Source organism: Phoxinus phoxinus (genome assembly GCF_949152265.1).
Source record: "Phoxinus phoxinus genome assembly, chromosome: 4".
Taxonomy (NCBI): domain Eukaryota; kingdom Metazoa; phylum Chordata; class Actinopteri; order Cypriniformes; family Leuciscidae; genus Phoxinus; species Phoxinus phoxinus.
In genome coordinates this window covers 6,421,049-6,440,235 of record NC_136879.1, presented here as the reverse complement: position 1 = coordinate 6,440,235, position 19,187 = coordinate 6,421,049, and the positions used below count along the sequence as shown (strand labels likewise).

Genomic DNA, 19,187 nt, shown 5'->3' with positions numbered 1-19,187 from the left:
CAGATAAGGTCAGGGCAATCGTGGATGTACCTGTACCAAAGTACATCATTCAGGTTAATTTCTAGGTCTTATAAACTATTACAGTAGATGTATCCCCAATCTTGCATCTGTGCTAGCTCCCCCTCAAAGCTCTTCAATGCAAAGGGAAGCAGCGGTTATGGTCTCCTGAGTGTGAGGCTGAGTTTGAAAAGGCGAAAGGTTTTGACACTTTACAATTCAAAGTTTCCAATCAGAGTAATCTGTGATGCATCACCGTATGTCGTTGATGCCGTCATTTCTCGCATACTCCCGGACGGGCAAGAAAAAACATTAGCTTTTGCTTTGAGAATGTTGAGCAAAGCAGAGCAAAATGATGTTCAAATTGATTGGGAGGCACTTGGAAATGCTTTTGAAGTAAAGAAGTAAACATCTGGGGCCTCATTTATAAAACTGTGCGTAGGATCCTTACTAAAAGTGTACGTGCGCCCGAAAGCCAAAACTGGCGTGCGCAAAAAAATATTCAGACTTATAAAACTGTGCGTACGCCAGAACCTGCGCATGATTCACTTTATAAATCCCACTCAGCGGAAGATTGTGCGCACATGCGTCTCCTCCCCGAAAAAACCATATATGGAGCTTACAACGCCTAGTTTTACTATGCATATCCTCATCTGCATATCATTTGCATATGATTATTCATCCACGTGATAACATGTTTAACGGTACAAGACATTAGGAAAATATGAAATACGGATGTGTCGTCACATTACATTAATAAAAATCATTTAGTAGCCTATCCTTGCCTTGTTTTTGAATAAATAAATCAAATAGTGTAAAATACATTTCAGAGAAAGTTTTTCTCAATCTTTTCCACTGACCAAATAGTATTTTTAATTGATTTATATTTTTAATGGAAACAGATAGACTTTGTTGTGCATTATATTTGCACAATCTGCTATTATCATGATATGCAATCTCTGTAGTTAAAACATTGAAACACAGCATGCCAAAGGAAAAGTGTTCAAAATCATTGCATCCACAACAAATATATATAAGACTCATAATGAAGATAATATACAGTTTTACTTCGTCTGCCGTTATTATGCGTCAGTTTCACTAAACGGCCCAACGCGCTCGCTGGCGCGGACATTTAAGATGTGGATATTTGCTTCAAGTGATAGAATTGGTGAGTGAAATTATATTTGTATTATCTTTCTGTATGTATAATTTTATTTAGATTTTCTGTCTAAAAGTGACCAAAAAGACATTTAACTCCAGCTCACCATCGGTGTCGCCAAACTGCTCCGTCTCCAAAACGTTCGTACGCATGGGTCAGAGTTTGCGTGCAGGTGCGCACATTTTCCCGTCAAGTTTGTTTTTATAAATCACAACTTATGCGTCGGAAGTGGCGTACGCCTCTTTCAGGGCCTGTTTTGTGCGTACGCAACGGTTATAAATGAGGCCCCTGGTGTTGTCATCAAAGATGGTCCTGTGTAATACACTGTTGATATGCGGTTATGAGAACACTGGGGGCATTATGTTGGCAAAATGCTGGACTGTCAAACTGACCAATCTAATGCTTCTAAGGGGAATATTACTGATCTTTGTGATCCTCTTCCTGAAAAAACACCCATTATTTTGCATAGAGTTTTACTGTTCATTGTACTAAGTTCAGTTTAAAGAGCAAACTTTTGTTTGCAAAGTTTTTGCTATATAGTATTCAGATTCAGGAACTGAATTACAGTGGAAGCAGTTAATAAAACATTTACCTGTTGATGTGGGTAAGGCTTTGGATGGTTTGGACTGGACAATGATCCATGTTCTTCTGTTATTTTCCCTCCACATACTAAGAATAAAGATTGCATCCATTTTGGTTTTTACTTTCAAGTGAGATAAGAGACTAGAAGTATCACACTTTGTGTAATGACTTTATTACACTAACCCTTGTGCTTCTGACTACAGCTGAGTTCATCTGAGTGGTCCTGACAGTTTGGGTGGCTGTCACAGATGGAAATAGGTAGTAAGCAACGACCACCATCACACATAAACTCTTCTCTGGAGCAGCTTTCTGATTACATGCAGAAAGTAAACTTTAGTACATAAACATTTTTTTTTTGTTTAAAACACACCATGTGACACGTTTTTTATCATTTGTGATCAGGGGCCATATTCACTAAACATTTTATCTTACAGTTCTCCTAAATAGCAGTAAAAGTTCTTAGGTAAGAGTTTTCTCTTAAAAACTATTCACAAAGCTGCTGAGACCAACTTTTACTAAGGAATATAGAGAAGTCTTAAGTCTTAAACTAAGAATAAGGGCGGGGTTGACCTCGTTCCTATGAATGATGTCAACACACTTACTAACTATGATTGGCTGATTGGTCTCTGTCAGTGATTTAATCATAGACATATTGTAGAACTATGTATCATGTTGCCATATTCAAATAAAGATTTTAAAAAATAGCCTAGGTGTCACTAATTTAACAAGTATATGTTAAGCTAATTGTCAGCCTCTTAAATGTCTGAATCTCGATAGATTGCAAAATTCAAGCGACAAATTATGTTTTATGAACTAGCACTATCTAATCAGCTCGAGAGGTGGCACATATACTGTATACACAGCCTACTCACCTAGTTATCTTGACAGTTTTCTGCATCCCCCGCCACCCCGACTCCTCACTCTCAGTTCAGCCGGGGATATGGGGGAGTACATACACCCTCAGTGTTTAGGATAAATTCTGAGCTCAGAGCCCTCGATCCCCTTGGACAGTACGGAAAATAGGCTTATTTTACTCTTTTACTCTATCTGATAATTTGTAAGTGTGAACTGTTGCAGTTGTTTCATCGGACAGTTGTTTCAACACTGGACAACAACCACACGGCATACCCTAATACCTTTTCATATACTGTGTACTTTCTATGTATAACAGTTCTTTCTAATAACGTATTAGACAGGACTGTTAGACAGATCGTAAACTAATGAACACGGAGAATGCGATCACTATGTGCTCAGCCTCTGCCGTTCTCAGCGCCGTTAAAATGAATGTCAAAATGGAGAAAAAAACTTTTGAGAAACCAGGAGAACTGGCCCCCTGACTGAGCCTGGTTTCTCCCAAGGTTTTGTTATCCATTCTATCACCTGATGGAGTTTTGGTTCCTTGCCACTGTCGCCATTAGGGGCTTTCGCACCAGATAGTTCTAGGAACTTAGTTCTAGGAATTAGCCAACAGGGTGGTTCCCTGAAAACTAATGGTTCCCTTAGGAACGTTTTCCTGGTTGCATTCACACCACCAGTAGAAACTATGATGTGACGTAAGCCGCGCTTGTTGTTGTGACTTTTATTTGATCAAATAAAATTGAGTTTATAGCCAGTGTTGCTAGCTGAGCAGAAATAGATAATTATGTTTCGCTTGGTCCCTTCAAAGTTGCATTGGATTTCCTCCTTAGCGTTAAGGTTAAGAGGCCTATCTATCATTCTTTTTCATGTTCGTAGAGTTAGTTTGTAGAGTAAATATATAGGCTATAATCTTTTTTTTTTTATTTGCGTGCGTTCGTCACTGGTAGTTCCTATAGTGCTAGTTTAGACCCTACTCTGAAGTAGGAGCTAAATTAGTTCTTCCAAAAGAAGTTCCTAGAACTAAAATCGTTCCTAGTTCCTGTGGTGCGAACACGCAGAAATTCGGGTCCTCCCGCCAATAGTCCCTTTTGTCACTTTTGGCTTGCTTAGTTTGGAACATTTAAAATTCAACAATATTATTGATCTGGCCACTTTGACACCATTATATGAGAACTGAACTGAGCTGGATGATTACATCACTGTTCCCTATCAAGGGAATTCCCGCTGCATTTATGCTGTGGGAACACCTCCAAGTGTTGCGTCATGAAGCACGTGTATAATCAGTCCAATGAATGAGCGAGACTTCATAGGCGCGAGACGTCATAGACCAGGAAGCTTTAAAGCACCCCTGAACGCAGTGCGTGTCAGCTTCCGAGCTTCTTCAGCAAGCACTCTCTGTATCTGTCCTTGTCTTATTTATTGTTGTCTGTCAAGTTGCAATATATATATATTATGGCAAAAAAGAGCAAGCAAGCATTGTGTTGTTCCCTATATCAAGAGTGGGGTCAGCCTGTTTGGGAGTGGAGCATGCCAACAGTCAGTTCTCGATGGGAACTATGCTCATTATATGATGTTTTATAAACAAAGTTCGGGAGGAGCACGTTCAAATAATTGATCCAATTATCACATCATTCCAACCAGCTGTCAACAATCAGTAATCAACATTTCTATCCAATCAGCATGAGTGGAGACCTATATACATACTCATTTGACTCACCAACATTCTTCGACAGTTTTTCATCATCCCTCCACCACCCCGTCTCCTCACACTCGCCTGGTTACTTCCTAAGCCAGCAATACGGGGGGAGTACTCTGGGTTCGGGCCGAATACCGAGCCCGGAGCCCTCTCCTCGGACAGCACGCCAAATATGCATACCATTTATTCCATCTGACTTATTTGTAAGTGTGAACTCGTGAACTGATGGGAACTGTCCGTTAGGACGCTCCACTCCCGCCAGGCGTTCTTCGAGGAGGACGGTTCGGTTTGCGTTCCCCGAGGCGCGGGTCCCGCTGTTGCCGAGGCGCGGTGGCGACCTGCATCGTGATGTTCGCAATCGGATCTGACAGCGGGGGTTGAGACAGGCGCCACCCTATCTCAGTTTTCACCTGCCAAATCCAGTGCCTTATCTCAGGGAGAAGCAGGCTCTGCGGTTTGTCCTCCCCGCGATAAGGCACTCGTGCTGCGATTTTACAGTTCCAAAGAATATCGTTAGTGTTTTGTTAAGAAAAAGAGAACAAAACAATTAAAATATAATGAATAAGGCAGATGTTTATGAGTTTTCAATAATAAATAAATAAGTCAGCTCATAACTCTTGAATAAAGAGGAGCTTATAAAAGGAGGTTTTATCTAGTGCTGTTGCTAAGCTAAATATTTACTGGCCAGCCAAACATTATGAGAGTGAGAATATAAGGAAAATTCTATATCTCAGCCTGAGGTGTCGAGATCGTGGAATAAACCGTTTTTTTATTTTATGTGTTTAATCCCCAAACTTCTACTATTGTAATGTTATGGGTATTTAGTATCATGTATGGGTATATAGTATTTAGTATCTCTGAAGAGGGTCGCAGCGCTGCCAGTTCGGTTGTTTCCTGCTGGTGGCCATGGAGTGATATTAAGTTTTACTGATGTAAAGAAAAATAAAGATAAAATTAGTTTGTTCTTCTGAACGCTCCGCTTTCAAAAAAAACGAAGAAATAAACTATTCTGCGGCGTTCCAGAGGTTTCTTCCTCGCCGATCTGATGTTCCTGAGACTGCTGGGCGGGAGCAGTCTCAGCCTACTAAAGCTCCTCGCAGCATAAAGTGCTGCAAAACAGTGCGTCGCCATTCGGGCTCATCCACAATCGAGGGGGACCTGGGTGGCGATCGCAGTCTAGCCAGTTAGAGATATGCAAGATCTGAGGACTGTTTTATCTCTAAAATAGCTTGGAAGAAGAAGCCCTGACGCCGAGGCTGCAGGCTTCTGAGGGTGGTCCCCTCCGGGGTAGGGACGGTTTTGAGAAATCGTTTCTCCTCGGCGCCCTCTGGGGTGCGACTCTCTGAGGAGGGTCGCAACGCTGCCAGTTCGGTTCTCCTGCCGGTTCGCCACTTCAGGGCACCGAAGTGACTGTTCAACCAAATCCAGAGGCCAGTCTCGAGAGAAACTACTGCCACATATTTCTCAGTGGGTCCTGCACACTATAGGAAAGGGTTTCAGAATTCAGTTCGGTTCTCGTCCGCCCAGATTTCTAGGGGTCCTCCCCACAGTGGTGGACCGGTTTGTCACAATAGACTTGATTGGTGCTTACTTATCTATCTATCCTCATCACATCTCATTTAAAGATGTTGGGGTTGCGACTCAACACCAAGAAGAGTGTCCAAGAAGACTCAACACCAAGAAGATTCAACTCCCAGCTCAGAGGACCACTTTTCTAGGTGTATTATGGGATTCACAACGATTCACCGTAAATGGGGTAAAACTAGGCCAGTCACTCACTGTGGAACAGTTTCAGACTGTTGGGTCTCATGGCAGCTGCGTCCAACGTATTAATTTTGGCCCTCTGTACATGAGACCCCTGCAGTGGTGGCTCAGGACCAAGAGGTTTTCTCCGAGGGGAAATCTGTTTTCGCATGATCAAGGTCACGCGGCTATGCCTACGTACCTCGGTCATGTGGAAGAACCTTGGTTCCTCGCCCAGGCCCAGTGTTGGGGGCTTCTTGTCGACGCATAATGCTATCAACGGATGCTTCCCTCACAAGTGGGGGGTGATCACGAGTGGTCACTCGGCGAAGGGTCTTTGGCAGGACCATCTTCCTTTTTGCACATAATTGGCTAGAAGTGATGGCGGTATTCCGAGAATCTCAATACATCCTGTCAGACCTGAGAGGTCACCATGTGCCTGTCCTTCCGGACAACACACTGATGGTCTCGTATATCAGAGCAGATATCCTGTTGAGGCAGGGGCTGAGGCCCGGAGAATGGAGACTTCACCCTGAGGTGGTGGAGCTTCTTTGGGAGAACTTCGGTAAAAATTCAAGTCTACCTTTCGCATTGTTTTATACAACGCATTGCCCTATGTGGTTCTCCCTGACACATCCAGCTCCGCTTGGACTGGATGCGCGCATTTCCCAATATCTTTGCTCCCGGGAGTTCTGGAGAGGGTTTGCCAGGTAGGGGCTCGTCTATTATTAGTAGCCCCATTCTGGCCGGGCCGAGTGTGTTTCTCAGACCTACTGTCCCTTCTAGATGGCTCTCCCTTGGAGATTCCGATCAGGAGGGACTTAGCGTCCCAATCAGGGATACAATATTTCACCCTCTTCCGGAGTTATGGATACTGTGGGCTCGGCTTCTGAGGGGGCCCAGCTCATAGATTCAAGTCTCTCGACCTGAGGCCTGCACGTACTGGGATTTGCACCTGGTATGGTGATAGTCTTTCTTCACCCCAGGCCGGGTTGTATTCCTATAGTAGGTCCCTACTAAATTTGCGGGTCATTTGTGCTGCAGGCCTTCTGTCCTCCACTCCACCTAATACCCCAGATCAGGAAAAACGTAATCTGTTATGCCCTGTCCGAGCTTTGGATGCCTATGTCCACAGAGCTGCCCTGTGACGTATATAAGAGCAACTATTTGCCTGCTTTGGGTTACCTAAGATAGGTTGCCCTGCATCTAAACAGATAATGATCAAGTGAGTAGTTGAGGCTATCTCACTTGCTTATGAAGCGGCCGGACAGCCTTCACCTTTGGCTGTCCGTGCCCATTCTACAAGGAATATGGTCCTCGCTGCATACATTTGTCAAATTTTATGACTTAGACCTCTCCACTCCTGGGGCTAGGTTGCATGCTTCTTAGTGTGCGCAAGGACTTCATACAGAACAGGCACTTGTCATTATGGCGTAGTGGGTATGGGGTTCCCACAGCGTAAACGCAGCGGGAGTTCCCTTGATAGGGAACGTCTCTGGAATGTCTCTGTAACCTTAGTTCCCTGAGAGGGAACGAAACGCTGCGTTCGCCTGCCATACTTCCTGCATGCCCTGATCGACTTGCTTCAGGCTTATCAGAAGCTGACACGCACTGCGTTCAGAGGTGCTTTAAAGTTTCTTGGTCTATGACGTCACCCGCCTATGACGTCTCGCTCATTCATTGGACTGATTATACACATGCTTCATGACGCAACACTCAGAGCTGTTCCCACAGCGTAAACGCAGCGTTTCGTTCCCTCTCAGGGAACTAAGGTTACATACGTAACCAGAGACGTTTTCTCCAGAGCAGCTATATATGAATGAACGAAAATAGCAAAAATTAACCATCACTGAACTTACTTAAGCTGGACTATGACACTATTTTCTTCTAGATCTGCTGTACAGCAGAAACAAACTTTGTTGCATTATTTTCCTGTTATCACTGTAAAGCTGCTTTGAAACCATCTGTATTGTAAAAACCACTATATAAAAAAGGTGACTTGACTATAAATCAAAATATGTATTGCATTTAAAAAGGGGAGAAGGCTCAGCACCCAAGGCTCTATCGCCTATTGCTTCAATGGTGGAGGCGGATTGCCGGCAATAGCCATTAGGATTGTTTGTTATTTGGTTTAGTGATTTAGGAGTCATCTTGACTACTCCTAACTTTTCACAGATTTAGGACTAGGTGCTGGTTTTAGTGCTAACATGTCTTGTGAAATACTCTAAGAGCAAAAAATGTAGGAGTCCTAAATTTAGGACCATTATTTTTAAGATTTTCTCCTAAATCGGCAAGTTTCTTTTAGCCTTAAAATGTTTTGTGAATATGGCCCCAGAATATCATATACATTTTCACTGCTTGCAGCTCTCGTATTAGCAACAGTTTCAAACTGTTTTAAAGTTTAAGGTAGAAACAGTATAATTAGACTCAGATAAAATTTTCACTATTGCATATTTATTGGATTTGACACATTTAAATTGTAGACTATTTCAATATCGTCACCCACAACACAGACTGCTAGATCCACAATGCAGTCTACAAAAACAATCTCAAAAACATTCCAGGCACTGCATATCAATAGCATGAGTCCATGCTTTCATGTTGCGTGTTCTTTATACATAAAAGTTATCTTTTACATGCACATGGTGTGAAAAATGTACTTGTTGACTTTGATTGCTAGGCATAGGTATAGATGTTTGAAACTAAAACAAAAGTATGTTAAGGTTGGGTTTAGGTTTGGGGTTAGGTGTAGGGCTAGGCCAGGTGTGTCCAATCCAGCTTCTGGATAGCTCCAACCCCAATTAAACACACCTGCAAATCAAGTTCTTACTAGGCATAATATAATCTTCCAGGCAGGTGTGTTGAGGCAAGTTGGAGCTAAACTCCAGGAGGAAGTTTTGGACACTCCTGGGTTAGGCTAATGAACAAAATGCATTTATATGAATTTATTTAAAATGGTATTGGTCAGCTGATTCCACAACCATTTTAAATACATATAGATTGAAAAGGTTAATGTATTACATATAGCCATATAGTAATATATTAACCTATATTACATATAGGTTAATATATTACAAAGGTTCACATATAGCAGGTTGTGAAGCTCGCGCGTCCGTGATCATGTTTAGTACTCGTTGTGACAAGTACTGCATCACTGGCGGGCTCCGCTGACCGGTCACAAAAGCAAGTTCCACTGCTCTGGGATGGGGAGTCATATCGTGACCCGCGCCTGGGACAGAAGGCCCCTCCTTGGTGGGATGGTCCATGGAAGAACCAACAACAACATTATCCAACAAAAACCATAGCTGGTTGGACCATCTCGGTGCCAGCAGTAGCACCAACTCCTGTTCCTCTCCGATTTGCTGCAGTACCAGAGGCAACAGTTTCTTATTTTTAATATAATTCATACTAACTTTGTGGCCCCTTGGCCAGCAGTGAGCTAATGTGTCCACTTCTAGAGGGTCAGTGAGAAATGCAACTGGCAGTGGAAGTGTATTTGTTTCTTGTCTTATTTGTTTTTTAGCAGTTGTCGTTGCTAGTGAATATTGTTTTGTTTACTGTGGTAACACATGCTGAAGTCACGTTGGTTCCCCTGCTGTGTCACATGGATTTTTGGTTTCGCTGAGCTAGCATAGCCATATTTTTTTTTAAACAGTAAGGAGTGTCCAACGGCAGGTAAAGTACTTAAACAGTGTAAGCAAGTACACATTATGAGAAGCAGTCAAGCAGCAGAAGTCAGCAGAAGTGTGTAAGTGTATTTGTTCATCGTCTCTTTTGTTTTTAGCAGTTGTCGTTGCTTGGAATAATTTTCCTCCAGAAGCTTGAGGACATCCCAAAGAGGCACAAAATCACTTTTATGGACCGTAACCTTGACTGTTCCCTACTGGTGGAATGACCTGCTGGTGAAATGAACTCCACCTGAGAAGCTGAGTCTTTAGCCATTTTCAAGTATTCTTCTACTCTATTTATATTCTATTTATTTATCATTTATTTATTTTTTAAAACCTTGCTATGTGCACTGTGCTAGACTAACTGGAACTTCTATTGTTCTCCTTATTTGTAAGTCGCTTTGGATAAAAGCATTTGCTAAATGATTCAATGAAAAGGTAAATGTAATCTTAACTTTCTATGAACTACTCCCCCACTTGTTAGCAGGTTCGCTCTGCAATTCTAGTGGCCAGGGTTGTGCATAGAATTGAGAGAAGGCCCACAGAAGGAGTCTTCTCCTTAGTCTGCATAGTCAGTGAGAGCGAACACCACCTTGGTGATTCATCTCAGCCACCACCGCCGTATTGTCTGTAAGAACAAGGACATAGTGAACTTGTTGGAGGAAGTATTCCCTCACCAGTTGAACTGCTTTCAGTTCCAGTCAATTTATGTGCCACGCATTCTGTGCATTTTTTTAACCATTTGCCAAAGTTTCCATGCCCTGTAGAACCTACCAAGCGTCTGCGAACTGATCAGTTTGCCATTTTGTGACAAGGAATTGTTCGTACTGGATGATCGAGCTTGGTGCATTGTGCTTCTATACAAAGAAGCTTGGCGACCTGAAGCATGGCTCAGCTTATGTTATGCAAGTGTGACTGCTTTGTGACTGATAGAAACAGCTTGACCTCTTCAACAAGGAAAAGCTTGGTATAACCCAAGTGGGCTGCTCAGTTGACAGGGGAAAGGAGTGCAAAACCGGCAGCATGGACCTGATTTGCAAAATCCATTTCATGGATGTCTGATTTGTCTTGTGAATGAATGGTTGGGTAACCTATACACATTTAAAAATAAATTTTAAGGTTAGTTTTAGGGATTTGTTGTTTTACATGTGATGATGAATTCCCTTTTAGGCCCTGTTTACACATGGTATTAAGATGCGTTTTGGTCAATCGGATCATGGTGTAAACGAGGTCTAAAACATTTTGAGCTTGTCCACTTTCGACCACTTCCAAAGGCAGTCGCATATGCATTTACCCGGATTGCTTTTGTAGTGTAAACGCCACAAACAGCCAACAAAACAGCCACAAAAGACACCTACTGACCTAATGCGTAAACATTATGGGAAGCCAGACGGGATTTACCAAGACCCAAGTTTGGTTTGAAGATGAAAAACGTACCAAGCACTATGTTCTCTCCCCATACCTGACACACACAGTGTTCGGCATGCTCTGACGGCTTTTAGAGCAGAAACGAAAGCTGCTTCTCTCTGTATGTTTTTTCCGTCTCCAGTTGTGTTCATATGTGAATTGCGTCAGCTTATTTTATCCATTAGATCGAAAGATCTAAAAAATCCCATACATTTAACTGTCCATAGACCCTCCCCTTGAAGAAATCAGGATGTAAAAGACCGGGTGTAAACGGGTAGGTGTCTCCCTCATATACTTGTGATCCAATCGACCAAAACGCATCTTAATACCAGGTGTAAACAGGGCCTTAGACATCTTGGTTGGTTATCTATAGAAAGGAGAGTATGACACCTAAAACTAAAAATGGTACACAAGAAAATATATTCCGCTTCCTGCAAATCGATCAATGAAATGTAATTGGATATTGCATATCAGAACCCTGTAAAAGGTTATTTTTTATATATATAAAGAACACGCTAAAGATAGATATGCAGTGCCAGAAGATCGAGTTTATTGATTTCAAGGCTTATGTTTGAATGTTTGAAATTAGTTTATTGCATAAAGTTAAATTTTGCCAATATAAAATGTAAACTGTACAGTTTTAAACTATTAAAAGGAACATAATGTTGATATGTTAAAGTTATACTTACTCTGTCCTGGTAATATAGAATGGTATTGTGCAATGAACCCATTGCCACCAATATTCCCATCAGTGTGAAATGACACCAACACAGTACTGCTATTTGTATTCAATGTGGGTGGTGCAACATTTCCACAAAATCTAGGAAGAAGTGAATCTTAATTATTAAAAGTTTGAGAGAGATTGTCAAGAACAGCCTTGTACAGCAAAATGTACTTAATAACTAATACTTTATTCCTATGTATGCAGCTTCAAAATATTCCATGTCTGTTTCTTCCGGTATCTTGTGTGTTTTTTTTATAGATAATTGTGTTTTTCAGGAATAACTGACGACGAATAACTGAAATGATAAAAAACAGAGGGGCGGTGCCAAAATCAAAAGTGCACAATGGATGTTGATGTTTTTGGCAAAATTAAACACCACAAATACTTTTCTCTTTTTTTTTCTGAAGACCAATCACAACAGACTGGGGCTGGCTGACCAATCACAGCTGACTGGGCTTTTAGGAATGCGGGTCTTAAAGAAGCCAAAACATAAACTAAAACTAAAGCATTTACACAGAATGTGAAAATAGGTACTGCAACAATGTAAATTTTAGGGGAAAAAGTGGCTTTTCGATATTGACAAAAACTTAGGCAGCCTTGACTAGGGTTTCCAAAAAGTGATTGGTATTGAATAATTTGTACCACTTTACAATATGTTTGCACTAATATGCATTAATTCATGCTTAACTAATGCACCGATAATAATCACATGTTAATGTACCGTACAACTTAAAATAATAGCAGAGTCCCAAATAGACGCCTGTCTCTTTCACACGCCTGGTGTGGCTACAGGTTTGGAAAAATAAAGGCCGGTCTCAAAAAGTAAACTGGTCTGTTTTTTAGTTTCGGGTTGTATTTAATCTTCTAAAACCCGTCAGATCGTCTGTTTAAGCCAGTTCTATGGTGCAGATTGCGCATGCTAAAGTTCTGTTTAGATGTCACGGGACAGATGCAATCGTTCATGAACGACTCATCACTATGGCAACACAACAAAGAGGTTCACAAACTTTCTTTGTTTAGTCTTCAGTTTTTCTAAATGCGTTTCTCTCAAGACCACCATGGCAACAAAGAGAAAGTAATATGATTTCACATTTAAGCTGACAGTTGTCAAATTTGGCGAACAAAATTCGGGAGACAAGACATTTCTCGGTTAATCCAAAGAGGGTGCGAGAATGGCGTAAAAAATAAAGCTGAACTGCAATGTCTGTCCGAGGAAGACGACAAAAGGGCCAGACTGCGAGGTGGAGGGAGGAAGAAGGCCAGTGAAGAGCTGGAGGTGAGCGTGTGCAAGTGCATCCACAGCATGCGGGCAAAGCATCTCAGAGTCTCACGTAAAATTATCACGGCCAAGGCAAAAGAAGTGTATGCAACAGTGAGTGACGGCAGGGATAAGGAGAGTTTTACTGCGAGCACTGGCTGGCTGGACAAATTCCTGAAGCACAATGACTTTTCGGTCAGAAGACTGTGGCTCAGAAAGACGCCAGGCACTTCACTGAGAAACGGGTGAATTTTGTCACATATACAACGCAGATTATTAAGGCAAAGAAAATACAGCCGTAAACATTATAGCCATGAACGAAACAGTGGGGTGGTTTGATATGGTGGGCTCTACAACGGTGGATGCGAGAGGTGCGCGCAGTGGTCCACTGAAAACCACAGGAGAAGAGCCACTCAACTGTGGTGCGAAAGCAGACGGGACCAAATTGAAACTTTACGTTGTCTTCAAAGGGGGGATCAAGGAGGTGAGATCAATGCAAAATATCAGTGGGGTGGTGGTGGCCACGTCCAGAAATGGATGGATGAACGAGGAGGAGCTGACTGCAGACTGGCTTCAGAGAGTGGTGGGAACTTCGCCCCTCGTCTCCTAGCCTGGGATTCATATCGCTGTCATATCAGCGTAGCGACCAAAGCTGAACTCAAAAGGGGCTACAACATAACCACGGCTGTGATACCCGGTGGCTGTAAAAAGCGCATACAGGCCCCTGACGTCGTATGGAACCAACCATTCAAAGCCAGCCTGCACGAGTCCTATGACAACTGGATGGCAGGGGATGTGGACAAGGAGTACACCGTTGGAGGAAATATGAGGGCCCCAGCTCACCGCTTGTTGGTTGCCTGGGTACTTCAAGCGTGGGAAAAGCTGGATACGGAGCGGCTGAAAAATTCCTTTAAGGTCTGCTTGTGTGCAGCGCGTTGTGTGTGAGTGAGTGAGGAGAGATAATATATTTCATTAACTTCGGGATGTTGTCCTGAGGTATGTGGCCTGATAGTAGCTTCTGGTGGAAGCAAGGATCACCGTATCCATTGTTTCAAAGAGGGAGAGCCCTGCACATCTGGGCGGGAGCTGTTAGCGCAAGCAAGACGGGCAGAGTTAGCGGAGGCCGGAGAGGGAGAAGTGGAGGAGAAAGAATTCGCCAATGAACTTGTTGTAGTTGAGGATTGCGATGATGATGATGATAGTGATGAATAGGGTCATTTTCTATCACATGATTGCAGTTGTTTTACAGGGTAGCCTTCATTCTTTCTTGTTGATGTGTTTCGGGCAACAAGTTCATAGGCTCGATGGATATTACCGGTAACTTGTATTGTTCTGCCCATGGCTGTCACATCGTTTCGTTTTTTTATGCTGCCAATAATCTTAAGCGGGTCACACACCGGACGAGAAGTGAAGCGGCGCGTCGCGTCTATGACAACTCGAGGTATCGCACACCGGACGCGCACTTTCTCAGTTGGGCAGCAATATTGTTATGATTATGGAATTAAGATAAATTCTGTACTATGATTGTAATGTAGAATCAAATACAATCATTGCTAAGTCTGCAGTCTGAACACTTTACCTCAGAGCGTCCGTTGAATGAATTGAGAATATCACCTGAAAATCCGATAACATCAGCAATTTTCATTCAAGCAGCTGATTTCTGTAAATGAATGTAAAACTAAATGTATATTGCAGCACAGGGTGAAGTTAGTATATACTTTAATGACGATTTGAGACAAATACATGTAAATTTATGTTTGAAGCGGCGCTGCGCTTCTCGTCCGGTGTGCGACCCCCTTAAGACATTTCTTACATAACTGATTTATTAAACACATTCAAATTATAAATAAAATGTAATATAATGTGGTAACCTCCTACTGTCATGCTTTAACATCTCAACTCTAAATTAAAGGCCTGTCTCATATAGACGCCTGTCTCAAATACAAGCCGGTGCATTTCAGCGATTTGGGAGTTTTACGGTATGACTCATGAAGAACTAAACCAATAATTAATTATTACTGCATCAGTAACTAATAAAATAGTCTATATGATTAATAGATTAAAAAATATATTAATTGCTATTAAAAGAGCAATAGGTCATCTGGGAAATGCTAACTTTAGCCTGCTAGCATTGAAAGCATACGATCCCCCCCTCCCATCAAATCGCCGTCCAAACCCATGCCTCCTCCAAAACACAGACGTGCACAGATCAAAAGCGCAGAGCAGAGACAACGATATTGGATTACATCTTGTGTCATTCACCGGTGAGAAAACTTTACAGTACATTAAGTAACAGTACTACAATAACGAATGCAAACAACTTTTAAAAAACTTAATTAGATGATTTTCGGTTGTGTAGCTACCAAAAACTTGTCAGTGTGTAATAATATTACTAGCATGACAAGGTTTCTACAATGAGAGTCTGCTTGGCTCCAATGAAGATATACAGTATAGATCGTAGATCCTTTGCCAGTGCCACTTGTTGTCGGTTCAGAAGGAAAGTTAGGTTGTTGCTGTTTGCCTGGCATTTTCGCTCTGTCTGCACAGCGTACGTGAAACACGCTGATGACAAATTATATCTGCGTGAACAGCCAGCGCAGTGGTATGCAAATACACGTTGACTGACAGGGAACACATGCTGTCATTTAATTCGGACCGATACACCGCAGGAATTTCTTGCTTTTCAACCGCGGTGAGAAAAAATACATACCGTCCCAGCCCTATGCGACGCTACACGACAAAAAAAACAGACAAAAAAAAACACAGACAGTAAACTGATGCCATATTCTATTCCTGATGCACTCCAAGCTTTTGCGCTACTTCTGTTACGAAGGACAAAAGGACTTGCAATGGCCTGTCATGTCCAGTGTAGACAGCTGTTGCAGCATGATGCGAGAAAGGTCACGTCCAGTTTAAACACAGTGTAACAGGAGTCAGTAGTTCAGATTCTGGTGTTCTGATATTTGTGTGCAGCCCAACTTACTCATCATTCAGACACATTCTCTGCCATTACATTCACTGTGCAACTGCCCCACCGACCTTTAGAAGGGGTGACAAAACCCATAACCAGAATGACATATTACTTAACATTAACCTTAATCATTTGCTAATATGTAGCTTTGGCCAGTTGTGGTAATCAACACATTCATTTACACGATAGCCAGTGGCACTGATCCTCAACAAACTCGTCTCCATATCGGTGTGATGACTCCGATCTTAAACCAGATAGAACTGGATAAATATTCTGAATGTTCCAATCCAATCTGACTTCTGTAATCATACACTGTTCGTTCGTATATGTGACCCGCCACGGAAACCAGGGACACAAGTCGGCAGCACAACTTACGAGCAAAATGAGAAAGAAGCGTTTTTTTTCAAAACTGGTGATTTTCGCTTTTTTGCAGAATCTGTTAGTTGAGATCACGAAGAAGCCTCTCCATGTTTTAGATATCAATATTGGTATATTTAAAATCGTACATTTTTAGGTTGAAATCGGCTTGTTTTGTGAGATTCTAGCTCGCAGTAGGGGCGTGTCATTGTCTGTGTGTATTTCCATACTGGATAAGCCGGCTTTTGTTTCTTTTGTTATTGCCCCCGCCCTCCAAGGGAACAGCGTGGTAGGACTGGGCGATATATATTGATATATTTTTTAAATGGGATATGGAATTAGACCATATCGCATCGATATAGTTCAAAGTTGCGCTGTGATTCTTGCTGCAAGCAAGCTGCTGCGTGCTTTTGTAGCAGTCTGCGTCTCAACAGCCCAGTGTACAACGCAACAAATACTCACATTAAATGTTTACGCAGAGGAACAGGACACTGCAGTTCTCAAAAGTTCATTATTTGCATGTGCTTTAAAGCCTTGCCGGTTAAACATGTCATTCGCTGCTGAAGCGCTGTTCTAATGCGCTTTTCTGAGCACAAACAGCCGACGCGCGCGTGCACTAAAAGCCTGTCTAACAGCGCCTGGATACTGGACTAAGTTATCTTTCGAGTCTTTTTGAGCTAATACTGTCAAATACACTCAAGGTTTACATAAAGAAAGTTGGTTATGTCTAAACTGAAAGCAAACCGAGAAAATTGAGAGAAATCTGCGTGTCATATTATGCGTACATATTAGACGCGTTGCTTTCAGGTCTTAAAGAGACAGTAGCCCTAATAGTAACACGCTGCCGCTTGTCCTTAAAGGGATTGTTCACCCAAAAATAAACATTTTGTCATTCTTTACTCACTCTAATGTTGTTCCAAACCTGTATTTATTTATTTATTGTGCTGAACACAAAAGAAGATATTTGGAAGAATGTGGGTAACCAGACAGTTGCTGGTCCCCATTGACTACCATAGGAAATACATATAGAAGTCACTGGGGAACATCAACTGTTTGGTTACCCACATTCTTCCAAATAACTTCAACAGAAGAAAGAAACTTATTCAGGTTTAAAACAACTTGAGAGAGTAAATAATGAAAATTTAACATTTGGGGAGAACTATCCATTTAATGTTAATAAAACAACATCACACTCTGCTCTTGACTGAGAACTTTAATAGTAACTTTAATAAGAATCAATGTATAATTTATACAGTGAAGTCCATATTTGGCTTTGACTTTCACTGAACATTTGCTCTCACTTTGAGTAAAAAATATCTGTATATATATCATATATCGATTATTCAGCCTAAATATATCGGGATAAGACTTTTGGTCCATATCGCCCAGCCCTACAGCGTGGTTACTTATTATGCAGCGCTCTAGCGGCTCTGTCTGATATCAAAAGAGTTGCCTATACAGTTTTATCGGTAGATGCTAAGAGACATTTATTTATATATTACCTGTTTGCAAACTTTTTTTTTTTCTTTGATGGCACATTTTCCTGACCTTTTTGCTCCCCCATGTGCTTTACAGGGGGTATGGCTTATCTAAATGAGATGTAAATGAGCCCTATTGTCACTCCCAGCAGCAGAGAGGTGAGAACTGCTCAATCTTTAGAGGCAGATTTCTCCACTTTTAATTTTTTTGAGTGCCTACCTTCAAATGGCCACAACTTCTCCAAATATTATCAGATTTTCATGTGTTACACATCGTTGGAAAGCTTGGAGACTACACTTTCAGAATCTGTGAATAACTCAAAATGCCCCAGAACCGACATGTGTCCTTACTTTCCGTGACCGGTCACATATACATGAACTAAAAGTAATAACTTTTTTATAACAAAAATTAACCATCACTGAACTTACTTAAGCTGGACTATGATGCTATTTTCTTCTAGATCTGCTGTACAGCAGAAACAAATGTTGTTGCATTATTTTCCTGTTATCACTGTAAAGCTGCTTTGAAACAATCAGTATTATAAAATCCATTCATATATTACTTAATCTATGAATCATATATAATCTTTATTAGTTGCTGATCCAGTAATCATTAAATAATGTTTTAGTTTTTCATGAGTCATACATTAAGACATGATTATCTGTGCATTAGTTAAGCATGAATTAATGCATATTAGTGCACCCGTATCGTAGTGTTACTAAACATTTTATTGACAAAGTTTAGAATTTGGTGTGGGCAGCTAACATGGGTTAAGGTATTTTTGGAGTTCTTTAAGGGTGCATAAAATGTATAATAGTCAGTCAAAATGAAATCGAACAGAGGTTGTTCAGTTGAATAGAAATTAAATAGAATGTAAATCCTGATTGACAAATGTTAGTTCTTGCACTGTATTCAAAGGCTTTTTAAATGTAAAGGTTTCCCCATGTCAATTCTGGTTGTCGTTTATGATTCAATGAAACACTTAGGGGGAGCAAACCTTGTGACAGCAGATGTCTTCTCAGTCTCCTCTCTGACTTCTAGCCAATCAAACAAGCAAGGAGAGGGTCCCTCAATAGCCAGAGATGACACTTGGATCTGCACTTGGAAAGGAGGAGACACCCTGATCACCCATACACAGTGAGAATCAGGAGGATACAAGTCTGGGTGGTTTGGAGAACTGAGAGTCCCCCCAGAATCCGTCAACACGCCACCACATTCTGTAAAAGCAGATAAAAAGCGAATTTAGGTATTCATATGAAAAAAAAGGTATTCATATGAAATGTATGCA

The 19,187-nt window shown here is 41.5% G+C and overlaps 1 protein-coding gene across 1 annotated transcript in view; it reads right to left on the bottom strand.

Moving 5' to 3' along the window:
- Positions 1-19,187, bottom strand: part of mfrp (membrane frizzled-related protein) — a 129,190-nt gene that overhangs the window by 32,627 nt on the left and 77,376 nt on the right. The window contains exons 5-8 of the mRNA XM_079610964.1: positions 18,897-19,116; positions 11,800-11,930; positions 1,922-2,047; positions 1,749-1,825 (exon numbers count right to left, since the gene is read on the bottom strand). Coding sequence (XP_079467090.1) covers positions 1,749-1,825; positions 1,922-2,047; positions 11,800-11,930; positions 18,897-19,116 — 554 coding nt within the window. The remainder of the gene's footprint in view (positions 1-1,748; positions 1,826-1,921; positions 2,048-11,799; positions 11,931-18,896; positions 19,117-19,187) is intronic.